This window comes from Poecile atricapillus, chromosome 7 (genome assembly GCF_030490865.1).
Source record: "Poecile atricapillus isolate bPoeAtr1 chromosome 7, bPoeAtr1.hap1, whole genome shotgun sequence".
NCBI lineage: Eukaryota > Metazoa > Chordata > Aves > Passeriformes > Paridae > Poecile > Poecile atricapillus.
The window spans coordinates 26199191-26225117 of record NC_081255.1 but is presented as its reverse complement, the minus strand read 5'-3'; the positions used below and the strand labels follow the sequence as shown (position 1 = coordinate 26225117).

The 25927-nt window shown below is 42.1% G+C and overlaps 1 protein-coding gene across 1 annotated transcript in view; it reads left to right on the top strand.

Annotated features, from left to right (window-relative positions):
- TRABD2B (TraB domain containing 2B) overlaps positions 1-22689 on the top strand; it is a 266867-nt gene extending 244178 nt beyond the window's left edge. Inside the window, exons 6-7 of the mRNA XM_058843115.1 lie at positions 309-578; positions 19729-22689. Coding sequence (XP_058699098.1) covers positions 309-578; positions 19729-19951 — 493 coding nt within the window. The 3' untranslated portion in view covers positions 19952-22689. The remainder of the gene's footprint in view (positions 1-308; positions 579-19728) is intronic.
- Positions 22690-25927: the final 3238 nt, after the last annotated feature.

Below are 25927 nucleotides of genomic sequence, written 5' to 3'. Positions count from 1 at the left end.
GGAGAGAGTTTTGTCATTTGACCTTCAGCCCAGCAGGGGAGACATTGACCCCCACCACAGACTCTAAGAAGTCATTGAAATGCCAGAAAGCAGCCACAGAGTATCTGTTGCCTTTCCCCCGTTTTTCAGTTGTTTACTTGAAAGCTTCCTAGGAACTGCCAGTGCTGTCTTTACTTGCTGCCCCAGAGCAAAGGCCTTGTGCACCTCCTCAGAGTCAGGGGCACCCACCAAGCAGTGCAGTCTTCTGCTTTCACCTTTGCTTTGGCACCCTTCTTTCTTTACTCATATTTAAACTCTGTGTTTTGCAGTTCAAGGACAGCAAAGACAAGCCCAGCCTTGGAGGGACCCTCAGTGACAGCCCTGCCTCCTGTCCAGCTTTCTGAGCAGGTCCCACTGGCATCTCCTTCCCTGAAGCCGCAGCAGATGGATGAAGAAGACAGCCTGTCTCCTCACCTCTTGTTGCCTGACAGCATCAGCCAGCTGGAGGAGTTTGGCAGGCAGAAGAAATGGCACAAGAAGCAGCACAAACACCATCGCCAGAGGCAGTTCAATGACCTCTGGGTTCGGATAGAAGACAGGTGAGTCATGGCTGGTCCCTGTCCTCCTCCTGCTGGCTCCTGACTCGATGCTCTTTGCAGATCCCAGTTCTTGTTGATTACACCATGGGGAGGGTTGGATAAAAGCTAGCTGGGAGACACAGGGAGTGAGATGATGTTTTTGTAGCCTAATGAAGAGCTAGGAGGAAAATAGGCATGCTCATAGGCATGCTTGATCAAAAAGTAAAGAGGAAAAAAATGTTCATGCTTAAAATATTTAAAATACACAAAAACAAAGACTTGTCAGCATAAAAAACAGGAAAAGAACAACAATAGAAAATACTCTGTGCTCGCCCTTTTTCTTCCAAGAATTCTTTTCCTATCTGTTTTCAGCCCATTTTCCAGCCATACAGAATATCCTGAGAGTTTTTAAGATTCTGACAAATCTGACTTTCAACCTTCTTAACTGCTGTGGGGCTGAAATGTTTTAACATCTCAGACTGCATTGAAAATAGTAAACTGAAACAAAATGAAGTACTTAACTAAATCCTCTATGTGAAGAGAATGGAGGTAGGCACTTTTCCCTGGCTGTTCCAATCTTGGTCTGAGGTTAAAAACTCCCATTCAGTGTTTGAATAAGAGCTTTCATGTTTGACCAGGGCTTCTCAAAGTGTGCTTTTAGGATTCCTGAGCAATTTATTCTCCCACCTTTAAAGCTTAGTGCCTTTATCCAGGCCAATTCATGGGCAGATAAACAGCCACAATGTTTATTATCTTCTAACAAGTAAAAGGAACTAAGTAATATGTTGGGAGCTGGCTGCTCACCTACACATATATTGATTGTCTTTGAGCATTACATATTCCCATTTTCATAGCACCTAAATTCCTTGCAGGTCTCTCAGGGGCTTCTCCCTTTGCTAAGAAAAAAAAACTTCACATATTTGTGTTTTGAGGTTTTTATTATTATTACGTTTATTTTTAATGGAGCAATTACCTCATTTTTTGTAGTTTATTGTTTTCTCAGGGTGAATGATGTAAGGGTTGCTATTAAGGTGGTGCATATTAATGTAATAAGGCTGTTTCTGAGGTCAGTGCCAGCCTTGTAAGAAGGATTCATATATTTTCAAAGTGTATTCAGTGGTTGGATCCCCTCCACAGAGGATGTTTAAGCATGAACTAAGTGGCATTTGGTTCACCATAGCTGAGTGCCTCAGATATGTGGGATTTTTCTGTCCTTCTGCTTGGGGGGTGCTGACTTGTGGTGTCCCATGATGTCCCAGCATTTCACAAGTGGTCCAGTTCCTCACATGTTGTACAAGTGAGGTGCTTAAATAGATCTGGTGGGAGGCTGGCACTTGGGCACAATCCTCCTACCCCTATCCTATCTATCCAGAAAGGATATTGGATTCTGGCAGTGGAAATATGGGAGCTTAAAGTGGTGCTTATGGATTTTTGCACCTTTTGCTGGTTTTATTAAATGCTCCTAGGAATGATACTTAAGAGGTAGTTTTGAAGGTTAGAATTAAATTATTTTCTCTGGGCTCCTGTAAGATTTCATCTGAATCAAAGCCTTTTATCCCTCTATTTCCATTTCATAAGGCTGGAGATTGGGATAAGGAAACACAAGTTTCCACTCCCACCACGCTGGTGATGAACCAGACACTGTGTGTTGCCTGCCTTGCTGAAAGATCCCAGGGAGATATTAGTGGGAGATCACAGGCCTAGAAATAAGGGAAAGCTGGAAGAAGGGAAGCCTGCCTTAGTGCTTTCAGATGGTTTTAGTGCTTCTACAGTTCTGGAGTAACTTCTGGTGTTTTCCTGGAAACGAAGCAAAACAAAAAATACAAAACACAAAAAAATACAAGTTCACTAAATCAGAGACTCACAACCAGCTCTGGTTTCTCCATAAATTGGATGGAGTCTCAATTTTCATAAACCAGCTGCTGCATATTGTGCTTTTGGCAGTTGGGTTTCATCAGCATTAATTGCAAGCTGGACCCTGCACAAAGCAATAAACAGTGAGCTCTCTCTAACTGGTTCCTTTCTGATTGGCAAGAAAAGAGCAGAAATGTGTGTCTGTGACCAGGCCTTGTATGGTGACCATTTTTGGGAGGAATCAAGCAGGGTGGCTGAACTTACAGGCAATAGAGTGTTACCTGTGCAGGAGATAAACATGTGGACTTCTTTGCATCACCTCGGTGATGTTTCAGCAGTGAGACTTAGCACTCATTATTGAAGGGTAATTGGTATACTAGGGAGTTCTGGCTCTGGCCTGTCCCAAAAATCCATTGTGCATTTGCGTACACTTCAGTTGGAGTCCCCCGTGTTTTGTACAGACTGAGGTCTCTGCATTCAGTATTACCTTGAGCTATGGCCCCATTATTTCCAAATGGTTCTTCTTCCAGTTCCCTAACTCACCAGTTGTCACCTGAAACTTGAATTGTTCACCTTTGAGACAAAGTAGAGGGATTTAGGTCTTTGTTATGGCTTTTGGGGGTAAAGCTGCATAAAGCTCATTGTTTCCATGCGAGGTCCCCAGAATTCATCTGTTGGAGCTGCCTTTCAACCTGAAAAGTCAAAGAGAAATATACAGGTGGAGGACAAATCCAGGCGAATTTAAACCAGGTTATTGATTCCTGTATGAACCTCATTGAACTGTGAAATGACTGTGGTTCATACAGCTCTTTTCTAAAGCTTTATTGACCATGGATTAGAGGACTTTATGAGCCATGAATTGCAGGGCTTTTATGGACTACGCATTTCTAGGCAATCTCATACACTTCCATGGAAATCTTAGGGTGTTTTCTTAAGCTACCAACACAGAAACAAAGGAAATGAATGCAGGAGAACAATCTTAAAGGAACATCAAAGGTCTGACTCCAACCTATAAAAGCCAGGAAATCCATAATTAATGGTTCCACTAAGACTTCAGCTCTCACAGTCATTCGGGTCTGATCCAAGGTTATGGCTACAATCTGAAATGGCCTTGTGAAAAATGAGTCATCATTTAATGCCACACATCATTATTAGTATTTATTTTCAGTTATACCTTGGAGATTGTCCTTTTCTTTTTGTTCTGTCTGAACAGCTGAGGCATTGGAGTTGGCACCCCTGGGTGGACAGTGTTTAGATTTGTGTGTTGGAGGGTTAGTACTGCTCTGGAGGATGAGGAAGCTTCTGCTCTGTCTCCTCCCTGTCTTTGACAGAGCAAAGATTTGCTGATCTCCTGGGTAATTGGCTGCACTGAAGGCTATTAAAAAATAAAAAATGCTGATGAAATGTGTGGTTTCCTCTCCCTTCTGCCTCCTTCCCCCAAAATCTAAACAAACTGAAAAAGTCCTGCCTGACTGGAGTTTCTGTTTGAAATGGCTTGTCAAGAATTGAAATTAAATGGAGATTTCAAGTAGCAAGATTTTTTTTTTCATCAACTACTTGATTTTGCAGAGATGTGCAGATCTGAAGTCTGTCCTTGGGAGAAATTTGAACTTAGACAAAACTCAAACCCTGGCTATCTCCCATGGCCAAAATCCAGCTGGGACAGCAGGGAGGGGAGGCAAAACCCTCAGGCTGCAAGGCTGCAGTTTGGCATACAGAGTATCATTGTTCCTGTGTTAGCTAGGCTTCCCCATCTAATAGAAATAATTAATTACAGATCATTCACTGGCTTTTCATGACAAGAGGCTCAGTTAATTGAAAGAATAGAGAAATACCTTTGAGGTTTCAGAGTGGTCAGTGAAGGGCAGGTCGGGATTGCACCTTTGTTGTAGCAGGCAAATGGTTCAAGGTTACCAACAAAACCAGCCCAGGAGAAGGAGAACCTCTCCCAGCTGCTGGGGGGAGTTATCCTGGGACCTCAAGCAAGGAGAGAGGAAAGCTCCTGGGAAAAAGGAGGGAGGGGAGTTATTAACTGGGAGGGGTGAGGTTTAGAAGGATCAACAGCAGCTAGGGGATATGAAAGAGAGAAGTGCAGTGGTGGGAAAGAAAAAAGTAGAAAGGATGTAATGGGCAAGTTAATTCCCACTGCCAAGGAAGAGATCTGGGTGAAGGTGGTGTTTGGAAAGAAGCTAAGGACACACACGCTTCACCAGGAAAGAAATTAAGGGAAAAGAATTGTTCTCAGAAGAGAAAAAAAGTAATTATTGTCCCAGATGGAAGCTCAGCCCTGCAAAAGCTGCCATCAGTGGGAAATGAATTCTCCCTGTAAGTAGAAATGGCAGCTCCCTGATAGCCCAGTGCAGACTATTCAACCCCAGATGAATGCAATAGCATCACAAATATCAATTTATTTTGGAAGGAGCAGTTGTTTTAGGGGAAAAGAAAATGTATACCAGTGATGGATGAAGGGAGACAATACGTGATAAACTACACCGAGTTTGCCTGTACAGAGTGAACCTTATCAGTTTGGATGGAATTTAAGCACTTAGCCTGTTATCCTTTCTTTCAAGACAATGCAGTGATAGAAAACAGAACTCTGTCAACTCAGACAAACTTTTAATTCCACTTAACTGCATCTGAAAGGTAAATTTCAGTAAATTAATCCAAATTGCTTCCTTTTCACAACACATGGTGCTGAAATACAGTACTTAACTTCATTAAAGAAAAGACTGCTTTTATTTAGAGGAGACCTAGACACCTTTGAAGTCTAACAGGTAAATTGTGGTCAGATGATTTCCCTCCATATGGTAGCTTTGAGCTTGAAATTTCCATCACTGGGGCCTTGTTTGTTTAAATTACCCTGTCTGCCTCCCTGGTCAGGACACTGCTCAGGGAGTGCCTCCTGATGCTCGTGGAGAGGGGGATCGGTGCCTCCTCCAGCCTTGCAGCCAAGGAAGCAGTGCCACCTTTGCATTTATTTGCCCTGTGTTCTGCCAGGGATGAGGACACAGCTTCAGGAGCTCCCTGTCTCGTGGTGAACCTGTCTCCCTGTGGGAGCAGCAGGAGTGTGGGTATGTCCCACCTTCCCTCCCTTGTCCCACCTCATTGCTGACTGCGGCTTCAGTGGGTTGTGTGGCCCCTTGGCTTTCCTCCAGAATTTCTGTCTGTCATTTTCTTCATGTTCTCCTGGCAGGATTTCCTTCTGGGGAATCTTTCCTGATCACAGTCCCTATCAGAGACCCCCAGGCTCCAGGGTGTGGCATACAAATATCTGCAGTAATCAGAAGAACCTCAGGGCTTGTCAGTTTGGGTGCAAGAGCTTTCTGTGACACGGAGTGGTCCCAGAACACCTCCTGGACAAATGCCCTCTCCTGGTTCCTTTGTGAACCTTTATATCTTGAACTGGCCTAAATTTTGCTCTTAGTTTGCCCAGTTTTTTTGAACCCTGGTGGATATACAGTCTCCAGAAGAAGATACTCAGGGCAGTTTAGCAGTGCATCAGTCATTCCTCCTTTCTCCCAGCACTGTCTGCCTCTCTCAGACATGTCAGATTGCTTTGTGAAGGCATCCTGAGCTCCTCCTGAGCAGAGAGCCAAGTGTAGAGAATACTGCATGTTCCCATCAGTTTTTTTCCTGTTTCCACCTGATCCCCCTTTAAGGTGAGCAGATGGCTCAGTGCCTCCTTTAGACAAGCCCTGGCTCTGGCAGTTCTGTCATCATGCCCTTTGCACAGCCCCAGGTACACGAGGCCTCCAGTGAAAGTAAAATAGGAGCACGGTGTAACTCAGCGCGGTAAAAACAAGAGGTAAATCTCCTGACTGTAACAAATGATATGGTGATGACATATCCTCCTTCCCTAGATGGTTTTTATTGAGGCTTCTTGGATCATCAGGTTGGTCAGAGTGCACAGAATATATTAATTAAAGCTGTGGAACCTGGCCTCAGCACACAGCTCTCTAATGCATCTCAGTAATGACGGGAAGTCCTGACATTCATGTCCAAACTCGTAGCATCTCCGTGCTAATAGACCTTCCCTGTCAGCTGGCCGTGACTGATAACTTCTTTCCTCTTGTAAAGTCAAAGAGTTAATTTGTTATCCTCCAGATGGGGCTGAAAAGATGTACAGCCTCACTTTTACCTTCTGAACACACGAAAAGATCCATGTGTTTTACTTTGTTCTGTTGTTCTTAATAATGTGCTGCTACTGTGGGATGAAACACAGATAAAATTAGAGAAAAAAAGGAAAAAGCCTTGCATGTTTACTTTCACTATTGCTTGTGTCTCAGCAGCAGTATAACCAATTCATATGAAGCAGTATGCAAATGCTGTTTTAATGAAAGCTATAAATACCTGAGAGTAAAATCATTAAAGAACACAGAAGTCTTTTGGAAACATAACTTACGTATAGATTTAAGTTTTGTCTCATTGAACCAAATTCTCTATTGGTAATGCATTAGGTATTTTATTTTAGTGAAATTTAAATCCTTCATGAATATTAAATCCATATTTCTGAAGGCGAACGAGTAACAAAATTGGAACACACAAGTCAGGATTTTTGAACAATGAGGTATTTTTCAGCACTGGATATCCAAGAGCACTTTCTGCTTTTTCCTCCTCAGTGTTGATTAAGATTGAGAATAAAATGCAAAATGTTTTATGGAGCCTGTGAAGAGCTTTCTTTTTCTTTCTTGCTTTCTACTTCTCATTTGAGATGTGTTGAGTGAAGATAGTCTATAGTATCTATTTATATCTGTCCCAGATTGGTGTATTTCTGACTGGGCATGGGACACAGCCCTGCAACTGCTGACTTTGTTAAGCTGCCCAAGATCTGCCTGATGCACCACAAACAGAATGTTTTCCTAGGATTCAGTTTCAAAAAGCAGTAGCAGCTGAGTTTAGATGATCTCTTCCTCTGTGATCCCCACTTGTGCTGCTTCTCAGCCAGTGCAGCCTCATTTCCTCATCCACTGACAGGACTACCTGTCTACAACCTGTTAACTTTTCAGTTCCATCTTCCTCCATTTCCTGCTTAAATATTCTCTTTCTCCAGTGCTCTTTCTACCTGCCTTTTTAAGCTCTGGCTGTACATCCTTGTATGGGCCCTGGAGAAAGGATTGGGAAGGGACCCCTCCTTCATCTCCACCTGCTGCACTCACCTCCACCTCTCTGAGCTCACTTTGCAGGAGGCTGGGATCACACAGACACTGCATTTTGCTCTGCAGTCCATCCGTGCCAATTAAAGTGGGATATTTTGGAGCCTGCAGCCTTCAGCACAATCTCTTGGAGATGGGGACATCTCACTTGTCCTATATCTTTGTCCTGTATCTTTATCACCTGACATTAATGCAGGCTGCAGAAAGAGAGAGGCAGAGCTAGGCATCCTTCTCTTTCGTCTTTTCACCAGGAGGTGCATCTCCTCCATGTTACTTCATCATCTTTGCTTTTCCTACCATTTTCATTTGTGTCCAGCTGTACTGCAGACTGGACAGACAGCATGGAATCCATTCTTTGCTAAATTCATGGATATCATAAAGCAGTCCAGGCTCTTCCTGCTGCTGGTTTTCCTTCTCTTGACAACTTGGCAGCCTCGTGGGCAGCCTCTGTGGCAGTGGCCAGGGCCAAGAGCATTGGGGTAAACTGTGGTCTAGACACCTACAATAATAAGTCATTAACCAAACCTTTATTCTCATGCACTGGGTACATTTTATATTTCTCAGGCATGAGAAATGCCCTTCTTTGGCACTGAAGAAAAGGTGCCTGTGGTTACAAATGTAGGATCACATTTCTTTTACCTGTAATTTGTTTTAATGTTAGTGTTGAGCTGCCATGGTCAAGTAGGTTAGACTTTGTTTAAAGTCTTGAGATTCCCATCCACAACTACTCAGTCACAAAGACAATGCTTCAGGATTAGATTTGTAGTACATGTGTTTCCTGTAGAGCAAGGCAGAAAAGGAGAGCACTTATTTTACTGAAGGAGTTAACGCTAAGTGAGTTTGACTGTCTTCTGTGTTCATGCAGGGCTTTTTCCCCAGCTATTTTTAGCCTGTTCCAGCAGTGTGTGTCCCACTGTGGTCTGGTATGCAAGAGCTTTGCTGTGAGGTTTGCAAACCCTTGTATTTCTGTGTTGTGAGAACAGAGCATTTGTGTGTTATTGGAGCGTGTGTTCCTGAAAGGAAGGGCAGGCCGTGCATGTGATCCGTGCACGTTTTTGTTGTTGCCTGTGAATAACCATGAGCAGCAAGCGGGCTCTGGAAGAAAGCTTGTTAGCAGATGTCGTCATGGCCCTTCCAATTTATAAATATGAGCCTTGACATTTATATTTTCCATGTCCATGGCTTTCACTAGCCAGATGTTCTGAGCATTGGCTTCTTGGAATCTTTAACAATGACTCCTCGTGGCATATTATCTATTTCACACACACAAAAATAAAAGTTATCTGGCTCTTATCAAACAGAGAAGATGGGAAAATGCACCCGGTAGCCTCAGGTAATTCCTCTAAACCTGAGCTGCATTTTAATACAGCTCTACAAAACTCTTTGTGTTCACTCAGCTGAAAAATAAGTTATCTGGTTTAACAGGCAGAGAAAATTCAACACCCAGTAGCACATTTACCCTGCAGTTTAGGGTGGGTGAGGAGTGTGGTTTGTGTTAACTCAAGGCTGACTGCAGTTGCAGACACTAAAAAGTGCTGAATGGGCTCATGCCCAGGCTGAGTTGGATTCCTCAAACACGTGAATGGGTAGTAAAGCACCTGTACTCCCTCTATTGCAAATCTGGATACAGAGGTTTTTTTCTTTGGCAAGGGAAAAAATGCCAGAATAAACCTGCTCAAATACCACAACCCCAAGCTGGATTTTTTTATTTGAGTAACCTACATATCCAGCAGTATCTTAAGCCCTGAAAATTGCAAATCTGCTGTTCCTCTTAGCAGAGTTATATAAAATCCATAAAATATAAAAAAAATCATCTACCAGTGATTTACCATAAAGAAAGAGAAAAGTCTTTAAAATTCAGGGGAAGTGCAAACACACAACGCTGTCAGTGCTAGCCCAGAGGAAAAAGGTAAAGGATATGGGATTTATTTCTGATTCTGCTATTCCCCTTCTGATTAGTGAGTTTCATGCCCTGGAAAATGAAGTGAGGAAAAGTATGACAGGGAGTAAGGCCACATTACTATTGTGGTGGGCAGCTTCTTTATAGGAGGGGTTTAACCACAGTTATATTGTGGTATCTAATAAGACAGATTCATTGTGGAGTGAATCAGGAGGAAATTGGATTCCCTTCCACTCCCAGGAGCGTGGGGTGCGCTGCAGGCTGGAAACACAGCAGGATCCCAAAGGGCAGCTTTGGTCTAAGTCCAGTTACTCACTGGGATGAAGGAGAAGTAGGATTTATTTGAATTCATATGGTTTTAATGCTGTAAAAGCCGGGTTCCTGCAATTATGAAAATGCCAGGCCAAATTCAGGTTTCGCTCAGATCACCTCTTCACAATTCCTGAATAACATAACTGAACAAAGTGAGCTTTATACCTGGGGCCTGAGGGAGCCAGGCTTAGTGCCTGGGAGCTGCTGGGTGCCAGGGATGCCTCCATGGCAGAACCACGGAGAGACGTGCTGCAGACCACGCTCTCAGAAGCTCAGATCTGCAGAGACACTTCAGGCTCTGGGTTGTGACACCTGGCAGGGAAAGGTTTTTCAGTCCTTCCAGCCCTGCAGGCCAGCAAGCAGCTTTTTATGAGCCACTGATGGCATCTCCAGGCTTTCAGAGGGTTTGGAAGTGCTTGAGGAAAAGGAGTTTGTGCTGTGACTGCTGTCACTGAATCTGCTTTGCCAGCAGCACGAGCAACCCAGACCTTGTGGCCAGTGCAGCACTTTAGTGTTTCTGGTAGATGTGCTCTGTGAACTGTTTTTTTAAATTTTATAAGTGAGTCTATTGGCAAGAAAAAGAGGCCAGTGCTTTTATTCAGTGGTACAAGCTTGCGTTCGATACTGCTCCAAATAAACAGGTTCAAAGATCTGACCCAACCTTAATTATTCTTACTAAGAAAGACACTGGAAAAATACAAGCAGTGAGGAAAAAAGTGAGCCCAGTGAATTAGAAAGAAAAATGTGATACAGACTAAGCAAAGAGAAAAACCGTTATGTGGAGATGGAAAAAGAACAGGGAGAAGGAAAAAGAAAATTAAAATCAAGTGGAAAAATGCAGTATATTGAACATCCATTTAAGCTAGTTTATATTTTGGTTGTTCATTCTGCTTCTTAATACATTGCACAGATATCTTTGTAGCTGAAATAATTTTATCTTAGAGAGCAGTCTCCGAGAAAATACTTAATTTGACAGGATGTGTTGGGTATTTCCCCACTACCACCTATTCTAAATCATTTTAAAATCTGGAGGGGAAAGTCGATGTCTTTTACAGTATTTAACAAAAAAAGTGACAGGGTCAAGTATATACATCTCTATGAATGTATGTGTTCCCCAAGTACATCTAAACATGCATGCTTAATTCTGTGCATCTGCAAAAAATATTTGAGCCATAGGGCCCACACAATGCCAAACAAACACTTGAGTACACAGAGGAAAGGGCAGAGAGAGTGACTCTGGTTCTAATTAATTGAAAGTTTGAGCCTGAGATATAAAATATGGATTACAGTTTTGACCACCCCAAAATTATAAATTGTTTTGCATGTGGGGCTGTATTGGTAAGAGAAGGCAGTTTGCAAAATACAGGCAGAAAACAGATACTCTGTTCATGCTTGGGATTTGGTTCAAAAGCACCTGGTTGCAGCTCCATCAAATTAACTCCTTATGTGATGTGTATCAGCAGGTTGCCCAAAAATCTTCACTGGCAGGGTTTTTCCAATGCTAAGCCCATCTGTGTTTGTGCCCTTGATGTTCTTGCTTCCTTTGGCTGCAGTAATGCAGTCATTATCTGTCCAAGGAGCAGTGGAACACGTCCGTGGTTGTTTGAGCTGTGATGATGAGAGCTTTAATTGCACACACAAATCAGGTACACAGCCAGATGTGTGCAGTGGGTGGGGGCGAGTTTGGGGATGGTTTGGAGCCCACATCACTATGAGCACATCCTGGCTCAGATGTCAGTGCAGAGCTGCTGGAACAAAGGGCTCTGAGCTATCCTCTCTTAGCAGGGCCAGGGTAAAACTGGGATGCATTATCCCAGCTCTGTGATTGCCTCGTCCCACTCCAGAATCACAGGGGATATTCTTAGGATATTAGAGAATCATCAAAGCATTTCTTAGAAGGGCAAAGGAAAGAGCTAATGTTGTCATCTCCTGTCTCAGGACCACCCAGACACTACTACAAATCATGAGTCTTCAGCTACAGTATCTTGAATTACTGTTCACAGGGATTTTAAAGAATTTAATTTCTTTTTTACCTCTTTTTTGGCTTTTTTTTTTTTTTTTCTTTTTTTTAAGGATGACATGTAGTTTCCTGATGGGCTGGTTTTAATAAGGTCAAAATCTTTGTTGTTGCCATATCAGAGAGGAATATAACATCTTTTAGCCATTAGATGGGAATGGGGTAATTACTCAGAGGGTGTGCTTCAAAGGTTATTGGTTTTTTACAACATTCTGTGTTTTTACACCATTCTGCAGCCTTCTGGAAAGGAGCAGGAGGCCTGATTCTGCCACAGCCACAGGTGTGGATGCAGGATTTGTATTCACTGGGATTTCCTAAAGGACTCTGGGGTGGGACATTGAGAAGGGCCATGCACGGTCTCCTCTGGGGGTGGGAAAAGTTAAATCCGACCGTGAGGTGCAGGAATCCTTCCCACAAACTGGAAGTTCCCCTCAGGAAAGGGCCCTTGGGCTGTGCTGGAGCTGTTTCTCACCTGCTCATTCCCTACCTGCTGGATGCATCCTCCTGTCCACCTTTGCCTCGCTGTGTTCCCCAGCCCTCGGGCTGCATTGCTGTGACAGCAAAGCCCCCTCTCCCTGTCTCAGATGCAGCAGCCCCAGTGCCCCATGCAGCCCTGTCCCCTCCCATCCCTGTCCCCTCCTCTGGCCCCACAGCAGATGATCCACTTTGCCTTAAGACGTGACCCACCTGTGGCTTTAGGATGCAGGTCAGTGTCTCTCCAGGGCTGAATTTGTCATCACAGAGATGTTTTGCAGGTGGCCTGAGCCACAGGGACCTGCAAATCAGAGTGAGAGCCTGCAAAACACTTCAGGTTGTGTTAATGCTGCTGGTGTCACACCAACGCTCCGAGGTCCTGACTCAGAGCAGAGTCAGGGGAGTCGTAGCAGTAAAGTGATTTAATGAGGTTTTGATGGTTCCTCAGTGGGTGACTTGAGGATAAAAACCAAATCTTTTCCAGCCCACAGCCCATCCTGAGAGGGCCCCAAACCTGCACAAGAGGAATCTCAGCTGCAGTTCAGCATTGAGATTCCTCCTGCTTTATGCCATCATGGCCCCCCTGGAGCCCCTGATCAAGTGAGCCACCTTTTCCTCCTTTGTGTCAAACCCTGGAGCCAAGACCCCATGGAAGAGACAGCAGCTGCAGCCCTGCTCTGCCTACAGAGGGGACTGCAGCTGTGTCCCACCAGCAGCTGCTTTTTGCACTGCAGAATCAGCAGTTTTCCTCTTCCCCACCCTGCTATCCCAACCCAATTTGGGAACACAATCCTACCTGTTAGAGCCCCCAGTGGGGCCAGAGCTTGGTTGGGATTCAGGAGACCTAAATTTTAGAGACAGAGATCTTTAGAAGCAGCTCATCTCACCAGCCTTGGAGACATTTTCTGTGGGGAAAGGCTTGTCCTCTGGAGATGTCTTGTTCCCTATAAACTGTAGCAGGATCACAGCTGAATAGCTCTGGCTACAAGCCCACATGGCATAGCCACAATTAATGCCACCTTTTAAATCCTGCTACAGGCCAGGTCAGCTGAAGGACTGCCTGTGATTCTCTTCAGTGGCACATTTAGGATCCCATCCTTGTGTGCAATGTCCTCCCCAGCTGCATTTCAACACCTGGTGACAGTGTGGCTCGTGATCATGGCATGCTGCTCACAGCTTTCACAGCCACTGCCTGGTGGATCCCTTGGCATCCTATCCTTTCTCCTAGAGATGAGCCATGGCAGATGTCCTAACAACAAGCAGGGTGGGGGATTGCACCTCTGCCAGGGTATTTTCACTGTCCTCTGCCTCTGCACAGCAGGGAGGCTCACAGGTGCCCACTTCAACGAGGGGAATTCCTCAGTGTCACTCTCCAGAGGAGCCAGAGCGCTGTAAAAGGCAGAATCAGAACCGGACACTGCTCTCAGATGGAGATGGCTCCCATTTGGGTCTCACCAGAAGGAGAGCTCAGATGATGGACAGTGGAGGGCTGTGGAAATGCTCCCGGTGCTGCTGGTGACCCGTGTCCATCACGTGGCTGGGGCTGTGCTGCTCACAGGGAGCTTGCACTGTGGGGCACAGTCAGAGATCCAGGCTCCCAGTGACACTGGGGTAACCAAAAAATAACCAAAAAATAGCATGGAGAAGGCTCTTCTTTGGCTCATGCCAGATCTCTGCTGGCCCCAAACCAGCATGTGATAGTGCTTACTCACTTAAGGCAGTTCACTGCACTATTGCAAATAAGCAGTGGCCTCCTCTGGACCAAAAACTGGATTCCCTGATCATATCCAGGTTGGATTATTTTTATTTTTTTTTTAAGGAATTGAACCTTGTGAAAGCATGAGCCTCTTGGCCTTGGTCCCACAAAGGGCCTTAGGATGTGCTGAGTTGTAGGTATGTGAATACTACTGCTGGAAGCAATTGTGAGCTCACAGTCCTGCTCATCTGGGACTACAGGACTCAGCATCCTGCAGGATTTATCTCTCAGGCTGCAAGAACAGTGTCTGTAAGGAAGGTAATGATGAAGAGATAGATGGAGGGGAACAGAGCTGTGTTGATCTAAAGAATCCCTTCCAGAAACACATGAAATAATATGAACATTTCACAAGATGGAGATTTCATGTTCCTTTAAGAGGCTACTCTAGTTGTCTTCAAACTTAAATCCTTTTGACATTTTTCTAGTTGATTTTTCACCCCCCAATATACTCTTGTTAACTCTTGGTTGAGCACCTATTCTTTTCCTTCAAATGTGTGGTCAGATTCCTTGCCAGCCAGCTCATTTGCAGACTGCAACGGGTTGGTCCCAGCGCTTTAAGCAGATGTATTTTTCAAATCTTGATGAATAAATTTTGGTGACATAAATAGGCCTGGTTAGTTCCAAGAATAATTGTCTTCACTTGCAGAACATTATTTCTGATCACCAGAAAAAATAATGTGATCGGCCCTTTCACATCTGTTCATTAAATAAAAAGGGGGGAAAAAAAAAGTTGGGCAAATTTTGTTTGAAAAGAAACAGGAAGCATATGCTTAATATCACTTAAGAAAACCCCTAGCCATCATAAGGTTAACATCAAATCACAAATGCAAAACAGTCACTCTTGTATTTACTCAAAAATTTTCTTTCACTTTACTAGCTTTTTAGGTTTTCAATTGAAACATGCATTTTTCAGGTTTCAATCTAGCTTCTTTCATCAGATGCTATTGTAAGAAAGGCTGTCTGAGTCAACATTTGCTTACATTTATTAAAAATAGTTGTCTTGTGTTTACATAGCTCCTTTGATCCAGAAAAATCCCCAAACACTTTGTAAGTTATACTTGAAAGGGTTACTTCCTCCACCCTGAACAGAACCATGTTGGGACCAAGGCACAGCAACAGCTTAAAAATGGATAGAAATATCAGGATAATTGGGTTGGTCCTCACCCCCTCAGAGAAGCATCAGTTTTCCATGAGCTTCAGAAGAGTTTCTGGGACCATAATGGTGGTTTGGACACTGGGGGCAAAAAGCAGTGCCAACACTGTCTGTCCTCTTGGAGACTGCTTGTTTTTCATGCACTTTGCAGACATAGGGGCAGTGGTACCTGCTGCACCAAGCACAGGGCTGGTGGGATCTCACCTAGGCATAATGTTTCCAGTTTGGAGCATCTCATTCCAGAGAGGACATGGATCAGAGCCAGGGCAGAGCAGAGGAAAGGACAGAGGGAAAGCACTTGAGGACCTGCAAAGAAAGGTGGAGGGAATTGTTTAAAAAAGAGAAGGCTGAGGTGAAACGTGGTTAAATCTTCAAAATATGTGAAAGGCTGCTGAGACGAGGAGAGGAATAAACCTGTCCATGGGGACAGGACAAGTCATGAGCTTACACTGTAACAAGGGAGATTTGGTGAAACATTAGGCAGTAATTCTGGGAGTCAGAAATGGTGAAATGCTGGAATGGGTGTCTGGACAGACTGTGGAATTGCTACCATTATCACTGGTTTTTAGAGACTGGATAAGACATAAATGTCAGGAGGGGTTTAGATCATCTTCCTGTGTCTGGGGCAGATGTGCCAGAAAGATTCTTCTGGTCCTAACCTGTGTCCTTCTGCTGTGGTCCCTTGTGGTCAGATGAACCCTGCCTACATGGATGAACCAAGTCATGCTAAAAATTAGTTTGTGAGCTCCCTTCAAAGTCCTCCCAAGACGAATCAGAGCAGAAATTCCCTCAACAGATTGCTTGTGTGTTTGTTTTATTTTTCAGCTTTAAAATGCTCCCAAATCATCAAGGTGCTTCAGCACACCCCCAGCTTAGAGGACTTGAATCATGTAATTGCATTCAGTAGAATCTGTGCACACAGCCTGTGCCTGAGGCCCCATTTTTGGGGAAAGTTTTACACATTCTAATGATGGTAAGACAATGTATGAGTAATGCACTGATTTGAAAAACTGCCCTATTATCTGATCAAAAGAACAAGCTCATGAATATGATACCGCAGGTCATTTGGCTAAATCATACCTGGAGTCTTCCAAGTTTTTAAAACAATCCCATACACAGAAGCAAAAAAGAGAGGTATGAACAGCAGAGCCAGTGGTTGCCTGTTAACCACAGATCATGTGGAATGTTTTATTAAAGATATTTTTATCAGACACAAAAGGCTGAAATGTAGAATATCCTGGTCTGGCAAGAGTAGACGTGATAATAATTTAGATTATTATCCCACTGTTCTGTGATTAATTTTTATTCTCTATGTTCATTTCAGGAATGCTCAAATCCTTCCCAAGGAAGGTTTCTGGTTGAGTTCAGGGGACTCTGCTTCATCCTTAGTGGAATGTCCGAGGGTCAGTGAGATCCTACATGCACACGCAAACGTGCTCAGAGGGAGTTTGCAGAAGTCATCTCCTGACACCAGGGCCACCTCTAAGATTAGGTTATAATCCAGCCTGGCTGTCCAGGGCCCCTCTGTAACTCCTAGGAAGTGAAAGACCCTGAGCAAGAGTAAGATCCCCTAGAGACCTGCCCTGGAATGAGGTGGAACAGCTTCTGGAAAGGTTTCTCTCCCCATTTGCTACAGAAACAGCCTAGTTACAAACTGGGAGCAGAGGATTTACAAGGACTTGTAGCATTTGGTAAAAGGGATAATTCTTAAATATATCTAAACCACCTTGGCAGTCAGCTAAAAGTACATTAAGAAAATGTTTTGTATGGATAAACTGTGATTCATTTGCTATTAGCAAATGCTTTGTACACATTAGTGGAAACACACTGTTCTTCTCTTGTAAAGCACTCAAGGAGTTTTTGAAAACAAACAACCCCACCTAACAGTATCTTTTTATCTTAAAAAGAATGCTTTTATAAAAATGTAATGTCTTGAAAACAGAAAATAACCTCATTAGCTAAGCAGAAATGGTCAACAATTCTCAGGTCTTTGAATAAGGGAGAAAAGAAAATCAACAAAAACTAACCAAACAACAACAAAAAACCCCATCCCCCCAAGAAGCAAAATCAAAATACTTATGAAAGTTGACTAGAACACAGAAACATCATACAGAAGCATAAAATGTTGATTTAAGACTGCTTTAGGAGTCCCTTAGATGTAGCTTGCTGATGAGTGGACTTGTGATGCTTTCACAGGTTCCCTGGCCAGCCTGTGTGCCCAGAACAAACCTGAGGAGTAAAAAGGCAGTTTGTGCAAGGGAAACTTAAATCTCACTGGAGGATCAAGCCCATAGAATGTGTCAAGAGCAAGATGTACACAAACTGGAAATCTGAATGGCATTTTGGTGATTTGGGTTTTTTTAATTAAAATTTAAAATCAGACCCTTCTTGTAGTTTAAAATTTAATTCAGGGCAGTTTTGCAGTTCTGTAACGTGACAATCAGTACCAAAAGATGAGGACAAACACCTACCCATGCTTACCTTAGGAAAACCAGGTATAGGGAAAAACCCAAGTTGTGATCCCACTGTCAGTGCCAGGCCTGTGCACCACATCATCACTGAGCAGGATAAATGAGATCTGGATGAGAAATTGAAGCATGACTGCATTTGTGTGGGATTACTCAGAGTATGTAGTACCTCTTTTTGTCAGAAGTTTGCTTTAGATGCTTTGTGTTCACTGTGAGAAGGCTGTTCATGCTGATGTTACAGGAGATTGGCCACACAGTGCCTAATCCAGTGCCATTCCTGCCAGGCAGATTGGGAACAGCAGCATGAGATTATCACACACCAGCTCTTCCTGTTAAATGAATGCAGCAGTTTTGATGCAATATAGCTGAAACTCTAAAGCTGGGTGTCTTATGTCATCCCTTCAAGACATAAATCAATCACTCACTGTGGGAATTCAGAGAACTTTGTCCAACAAGCCTTGATTTCAGAGTTCTCTGTTCACAGCAGTTTGTTGCTCTGGAGCAAGCACTGCTCCTCAGTGTCAGAATCCTAATACTGGTTAGATGGATTATCTGCTCCCATGAAGCAATTCCTGTGTCTTTAATTGAAGACTGCCTTCTCTTTTTACCCTTAATTCATTGCACATTAATTTAGATCACTTCTAGCTGCAGAATAACTATCCCACCCAGAAACTGTGGTGACAGTATAAAGGATGAAGGAAGAAATGAAGTGACTTCTCCCAAAACTCGGGGTGAAGTGTAATGTGCAGGGATTGTCCATGGGATTTGATGTTGACCAATGCCCCCTTCTGGGTGGGCTCTGATCTTAGTCTGTGATTGACTCAGCACATTTGAAGCATCTCAGCTAAAATCTATCTTGGTATGGCTTAGGCAGAAAAAGACAAAAGCCTTTAGTCCTTCTAAATTCTGTTTGTGTGCATGAATCTGAAATAAGATGTTACTCCTTTTATCTGGTATTATGCAAGACACAACCTTTTTCTTCCAAGGTCAAGATCTTGGATACTGTAGCTAAATATTTATGGGACTGCATAGCTTCTTACCCCATTAAAAAATTATATGAGGGTCATTTTCAGTGCTTCCAAATCCCCTTTATGGAAGATTTAGAGAATCTTCAGGTATTAGTGTCACATCTTTTTTTCAGAGGAGCTTGCCATTTTTCTCCTCACTTCTCAGCAGAATGTCTTGGGTTTAAGTCCAAAATCCACCCTGTGCAGTTTGTATCCTTGGTTGTGCTGCTCCCTGACAACTGGTGGATTATGGATCATCCAATAATGGATGCAATGGGGGCACTTTATGAAATGGAGATTACAACTTAAACTTCCAAATCAATCGTAAATGGACCTTTTTGACCTCCAGTGTCTTGGGAGTCATGATGAATTCCAACCTGCAAATTCAAATCAAAGTACTAACTCAAGCTACAATCAATAAGCAATCACACTGCTATTGAGGCAAATCCACAGTCAGGGAAACCTAACAGTGACTGAGCCTGGTTTTGGCTTTGTGATTTGATCCAAAAAGGCTTAAAGCCAGGAAAAGAGATGAACCTGCTTGCTCTCCTATGCTCAAGGTTATCAGTTGTGTAAGGGATTCTGGGAAGTTCTGTAAGGCTTTTGAAACAGGGAAGGAATATGTTCTGGACCCTCTGGACTCAGTATGAGGTTCATGGTGAATCAGACATGTCACTGAGACATGGCAAGTTTAGAGACCTGTGGTGGGAAGAAAGGACAACAGAACGAGGTCACCTTGGGTCAGCACGAGGACACATTTAGCACAATCTCTGATGCTGGCCATAATGGATGCTTAAAAATGGAGTGCAGTAAGTCAGATACATTAAGAGCAGTCCCTCCTTTGGCTGTATTTTGGCAGCAGCCAGGAGTTGAGGGACATCCTGGATCAGAGCTGTTTCCACATCATCGCAGTTATCAGTCTGGCTCTCTCCCCGGTGTCTCATGTGTGCAAGCAATAATAATAATAACTGCAATAATTGGAATTGCCATTGTGATTGCTACCACTTGGGATGACAATTCACAGAGCAGAGATAAGGGTTCTCCTGTTTAACTTCCTTGTCTTGTGTTTTCTTTTAGCACCACCACGTTGCCTTCCTATATCAGGATAACCAATGGCTACATCACAGTCAAACCTCCCATTTGGATTTCCAACCAGCTGGATCAGAGGCCACGTCCCGACCGCCCATCCCAGCCCCAGCCCACGAGCTCAGCCCCAGCCAGCCTTTCATGGCCATCAGTAACATTTCCTCTCTGCATGGCCATAGCTTCTTTTCTTCTGAACCTACTGCAGCCCTCCTGACCACATTAGTATTGCATCCAATCCCCTGGAATAGAGAAGATAATTTATGAATGAATTGGAGTTTAAGACAGCAACAGTTCCAAGCTGGACCTTCTCAGTGACTCAGTAGTGCCTTCTAGCTGATTTTGTCTCTTTGCCCAGATACATTTTGAAACTCTAAAGCTTTATTGTAACACTGACTTACATCTTCTTTTTGTAGAAGGATCTTTATTTCCCATAGTGCTATGGGGTTTTGTAAAATATACATGTTCATATAAAGAAAAAAAAAGAAAAAGAAAAAATGTATTTATTCAACTGGTAAACTTATTTTTCTTGTTGTATATGTTAATAACATCCCTATTAATCTGTAGCGATGGTGAAACAGATAAATTAATATTTTCTATATTTGTTTTCTGATAACTCTGCAAATGTCTGAACTGACACCAAATGAATGCTTTCTTTGTTTCTTTAACCATTACATTTTACAGCAACTGTCCAATAAGTACATTTCTGCTGAACTTCTTTATTTTACTTCTTTTTGTCTCATTAGTATAGCTTACTCTGAATAAAGCAGATCCTGCTCTCTGGGGCCTGTTCCCATTGGAAAAATAAGTGCATTCTTAACTCATTAGCTGCCACAATCTAAAATCACAGTTATTTTTACATCATTTAGTAAATCATTAGTCTGCATAATCCTCTACATTCCCCCCATTTTCTTTAACTAAACTATTTTACTTCTTTGGAAATCACCAGGTTCCCTCTTTGCCCTGGGATTAATTCACCAGCTAACACAAATTAAGACAACTTTTTCTTAATAAAAAATTGCTTTTAAAGTCTGGAATAATCCTACTTGGAATTATTTTCTTCTCTTCCTCATTTTATATAAGCATAAGCCTACAACCTTTTCTAGCATAAGTGAGAAGAGAGCTTGGTGTGTCTATAGGTTATAAAGATGTAGTGTCCTGTTAATCTATAGAACTCCTTTGTACCAGTTACATTAATGCCCATGGACAACCTGGAGGCAAAAAACATCTACACTTTCCTTTTTCTCTTGCTGCCATGAGCTGATAGAGCCTATATCCCTGTGCTGAAATAATTATGTCTTGTCCAAAATCTGCTCAACGCCACAGGAATCAAACTAACCCCCATGAGACATTCAGAACATTCTTCCATTTTTAGACTATAGTACCTGACTTAGATGGAAAAGTTATGACACCTTACCCTCACTGAAAAATGTGCTCCCCATCCAAAGAGCTGTTGTTAAGGAATGAGATTTACATCATCTATGGGGGAAAAAAACTGGTGCCATCTTAAAAGTTATTATGTTTAAAAAGGCATGTAGATGTTTTTTCACCACCAGAACATGAGGAAAAGTCTCTTTGGATACAAGAGTTCAGAAAATGAGTTTTGGTTGAAATAATGGGGTTTTTTCTAAGTCATCTACAAACCAAAAATCAAAACTATGTGATGAAATAATCTGATTTAGAAAAGAAGTCTCAAAATCAGAAAAATACAATACAAGCTTTTCTTTATGGAAAAGCAGTGCTTCTTCACCTTGGAAAAAAGATAATGACAAAAATTATGATAACATTGCTGATGAAATTCTGGCTGAAACAACCCTGTAAATTTCCCAGCAGCCCTGCAGCCTGGTCTCTGGAGCTGCAGATGATTCCATGCGATCTGCAAGAGTCTGCAGTCAGAGAGAGTTCAGAATTCAGTTTGCTCGTTTCATACCAGTTATTTTAGGAAAGTAAGTTAGAAAGTAACTAGACTACAAAAATCACAGGGTTTCATGATGGAATACTGAGCATTTCCATCATGCCCCCCAGCCCATTGCCTTGCAAAGGCCAGGGACAATACAGATAACTTCTTTTTAACGTACCATGATCCCCAGCCTTTGCTCTAGTTTTGACAGCAGGTTGTGTAGGTTTCTGGTCAGTTTAAGTGGCTAATAGCACAGGGTGCTATAAGCTTCCCCACACACACTTTTTTTTGTTTTTAAGTACAACAGTTGGTCTCTTCCAGCCTGGTTATTCTGTGATTCTGTGATAAGGCTGAATGGAAAACTTTGAGCTTTGCCCCAAATGTGAGATTCAAACAGACCCTGTGCATACTTTCATATTGTGTATTTTGGCTAGCAGAAGATTAGAGATGTTAGTTTTGGACAGAAGCCATTCACCTTGCATAATATTTATTGCACAGAGATGGATATTGGAAACATATTTTGAGAACTTTCATTTTGGTTTTATTTGAGCTATTACTTTAGAAATGCCTTCATTTGAATATAATGGTTTAAGAGACCTTCAAATTCAATATTAATGCATTTTAAAAAGATTATTGGTTCTCCTGATGTGTTCAAGGCAGAGATGAAAACTGAATTATAATGTCTTATTTACAAGAACGTAACTGGAAATAAGGTAGGTAAATCTTAAGGGTGATGATAAGTTACATAGTAAAAGTGAGCAGCCAACAAACCAAAACCCATTGAAATTTATTTGTTGTAACCAGATCGTATCCAGAAATTATTTTGTGATACTATCCCAGGAATAATTTCAGGTGTTGGAAAACCTACAGTATAAATAGACAAGACCATGTAAAGATAAGATAGAGAAAAATTAAGAGAAAACAGAAACAACTTGTCCAAGACTGTAAGGAAAACCAACAACAGGACCAAGACTAGAAATTACAATTCTGAAGATTCCCAATCTGTGGCTTTCTCCATAAACCTCTGGGGCTTCTTTTTATTTTATTTTATTTTATTTTATTTTATTTTATTTTATTTTATTTTATTTTATTTTATTTTATTTTATTTTATTTTATTTTATTTTATTTTATTTTATTTTATTTTATTTTATTTTATTTTATTTTATTTTATTTTATTTTATTTTATTTTATTTTATTTTATTTTATTTTATTTTATTTTTTAATATGAGAAGCACACAGATCTCTCCACACTCCAAGCTGACATTGTGCTGCACAGAATAGTCACTCTTATCACCAGTGAGGCTTTCTGAGTCTCTCCTGCACTGGACAGTAACATTCAATATTCATCAGCTCAGATACCGTGGTGTGTCTGGCTATTACAGGATTTAAATAGCTTGGATATCAGAGTAGGTTTTAACATCTTTGCATTTCCTGGCATTTTATCTGTAATTCTTGGTAATTAATGAATTTTACTGGAACCCTTGTGCTGGTGCCCCACATTTGTGCAGTGCAGGGTCAAAACAAGGTGTTTCTTGAATTTGAGGTCTATGCACCTGATTTTTGCCACTGAGCAGCTCCCTCAGTCAGCTGAGCTCTCTCTGCCTCAGGGAGGAGAGATGACTTAAAGGTTAAATAGGTTTCTGTAGATCTTAGCTCAGGAACCCCACATGAATGGCTTCAGCACAGGTCTCTAACCAAACACTTCTTTTTTTACTCTTGTCTTACCCTAAAATATGATTTAGGGTCACTTTCTTCAACGCAGGACCTGTATGCAGAGCAGTGCTGGATAATGGACCTTCACTGTGGTTGATAAAATGGGTTCTTTACTGATCAGCTATGGCAGCCCAGCATTAATTAAAACACTGTAGTAGTGGTTAGCACAGACTTATGCACATTGTCGCAATAGATCATGATTTCTGAATTTCTAATGATTTTCTAAACCATGAGGTTAAAACCTGGACCAGATTTGATACATGCTCTGGAAGCAACACTTGACTACCAGCTTCAGGGGGCTTAAGTTTCCTCTGTGGGCTTCTCAGAAAACTAAAAACTGACTCGACTCTTTCTTCCAAAGGAAAGCTCAGATTCCCACGTTAGCACAAGATTCCAAGAGCAGGAGATTTAAACATCCATGCCCACCACATATAATAGAAAACACTGGTGATCCTGCTTATCTCTGAGAAACACAATCAGGAGAGTCACCCAGTGTCTGGCAATCTGGGACACAACTTTGGATGAGTCTAAAGCTCGATGGTCACTGATTCATCTTCTCAACCCAGCTACAAGGGACACCAACACAATTCACATTAAATGTAACTGTAGCATGGTAAACAAATACTGAGTATCTGCCAAGATCTTGCCAGAGCGAAATAAATAATCTCATATCATCAGCAAATCTAATCTCTCCTCTTTCAGTGTTTTAATGCTTTTCTTGCTTAACTACAGATACTATATTAATATGCACTGCCACTTGGAGAACCAGTCAGTAAGCTGGGACAGAAGGTATTTTATATTTTATGACTGATGTAGTTTCTCTTCAATCCCTCGAGCTGTTGAATAATGCAATACGTCTTCTGGCAATAAATGATGAACGTGATTTATGATAACTATGCTTTATACAGGTGTCAAAAATATGCTTTGTTGAACTTCCCTTCCCATTCCTCCAAGCTCCACTGTAATTTAGGAACACCCAAGGTACAGAGTTGTATATTTATCTAAGTTCTTCAATATACAATTGTGGAGAAAGAGAGAGATGGAAAGAAGGAGAGCTTAATCTGTGTTTAGTGCATTGATTAGTCAAATGATATGACTGAGTCATTACCATATACCACTGTTAGGGAGGAATTTCCCATCATATATTTTTGTTAGAGAAACCAAAGTGCCAAAGTTATTATCTCAGCATAAATGTTACCATGCCAAACTTTGCTTAGTACCGTATTTCTGTATTATATCTAAAAATTATATGGTCTTGTCATATCTCTGAAGTGATCAATGTTCCATGGAGTGTGCTAAAACTCAGCTTCAATTTAAGCATGTTTCAGCTTAACTGAAGCAGAAAGATAATTTGCTGAAGTTTGAGATCATAGGGAGGGGGTGTGTGTGTGTGTGTGTGTGTATGTCTGTGTGTACATTCACATGTGTGTGTTGTCTGTGTTCTGTCCCAACCCAAATTCAGCCTTTCCTGTGACTAACATTTCAGGAGGCACCTTAATCTAGGTAAAGGCAGAGAGGTCTTTGCAATAAGTAAGCAATATTTTCCTTCTACAGGACTTCAACCATCCTGCAGATTCATGCTCACATTGAAATTCAAACTGCGTATTTGACAGATTTCAATTCAATTCAAATATATTTCAGATATGTTTTTCCTGTCTGCCTCCTGCTTTTGTGAACTGTTTTGAAGAGTGTAATAAAAAGATGCTTTCTAATATTATTTTATCAAAATATTTTTGTAGCATAATATATTAATAAAATGTTATTATAAATCCATAGCACAATAATCTTGTGTGTCTTGATTCTTTCCTTTGCACTAAAAGCTAGGGAATCACTGAATAAAAGGAACATTCTGGTTTTGGGCCTTAGGCATGCTGCTTCTTTTATGCCCAACACCAAAATGAGACGGGGAGGAAGCAGAACCAAGCTCTTTCTTTTTAAGTGCTCCATTCCCTCACTACAAATCCATTTGCCTGGGTACTGTAAAACAGCACTTGGAGCTACACCAGCAGCACCAGTTCCTGTCACTGGTGTTAGAGCTCAGGCACTGGTGCTGGGAAGCACAGAACCATCTCTCATACAGCACAAGGAGCAGCAGGGCCAGGAAATGAGCCCTTCCACACAAACCAGCTGGAGTGTGTGCAAAAGCCCAGGTGAAGCATCCATGCACATTCCTGGTGGCTGCAGGAAGCTCTTTTGTCCCACTGGTGTCCTTTGAACCGCTGTTGTTGTCCCTGGCAAAACAAAAGAAAATACCCATTGAACTGTGTCTCCACTGGGGATGGAGCAGAAGCTGCCTCTCCACATCAAGATACAGACACACAGATTCACTCATTTTTCTTGGCATGTTGCTGCTTCTTGCATCCAAGCCATGCCTTGTAGCTGACACAGCAGACCTCTTGCTGATCATTGTTTATTTCTTAATTATGTGCTAAATCATTTGGTCTTTAACACACCATTTGGAGAGGACTCCACCAGCAAAGCTGGTTTAGAAATACCCACTGTAGGAAATGCAGTGGGAGGTATAAACACTGGAGCGGGTTTGAATGAGCTAAACATGGCACAGGAAGGGCCTGTTGCAAA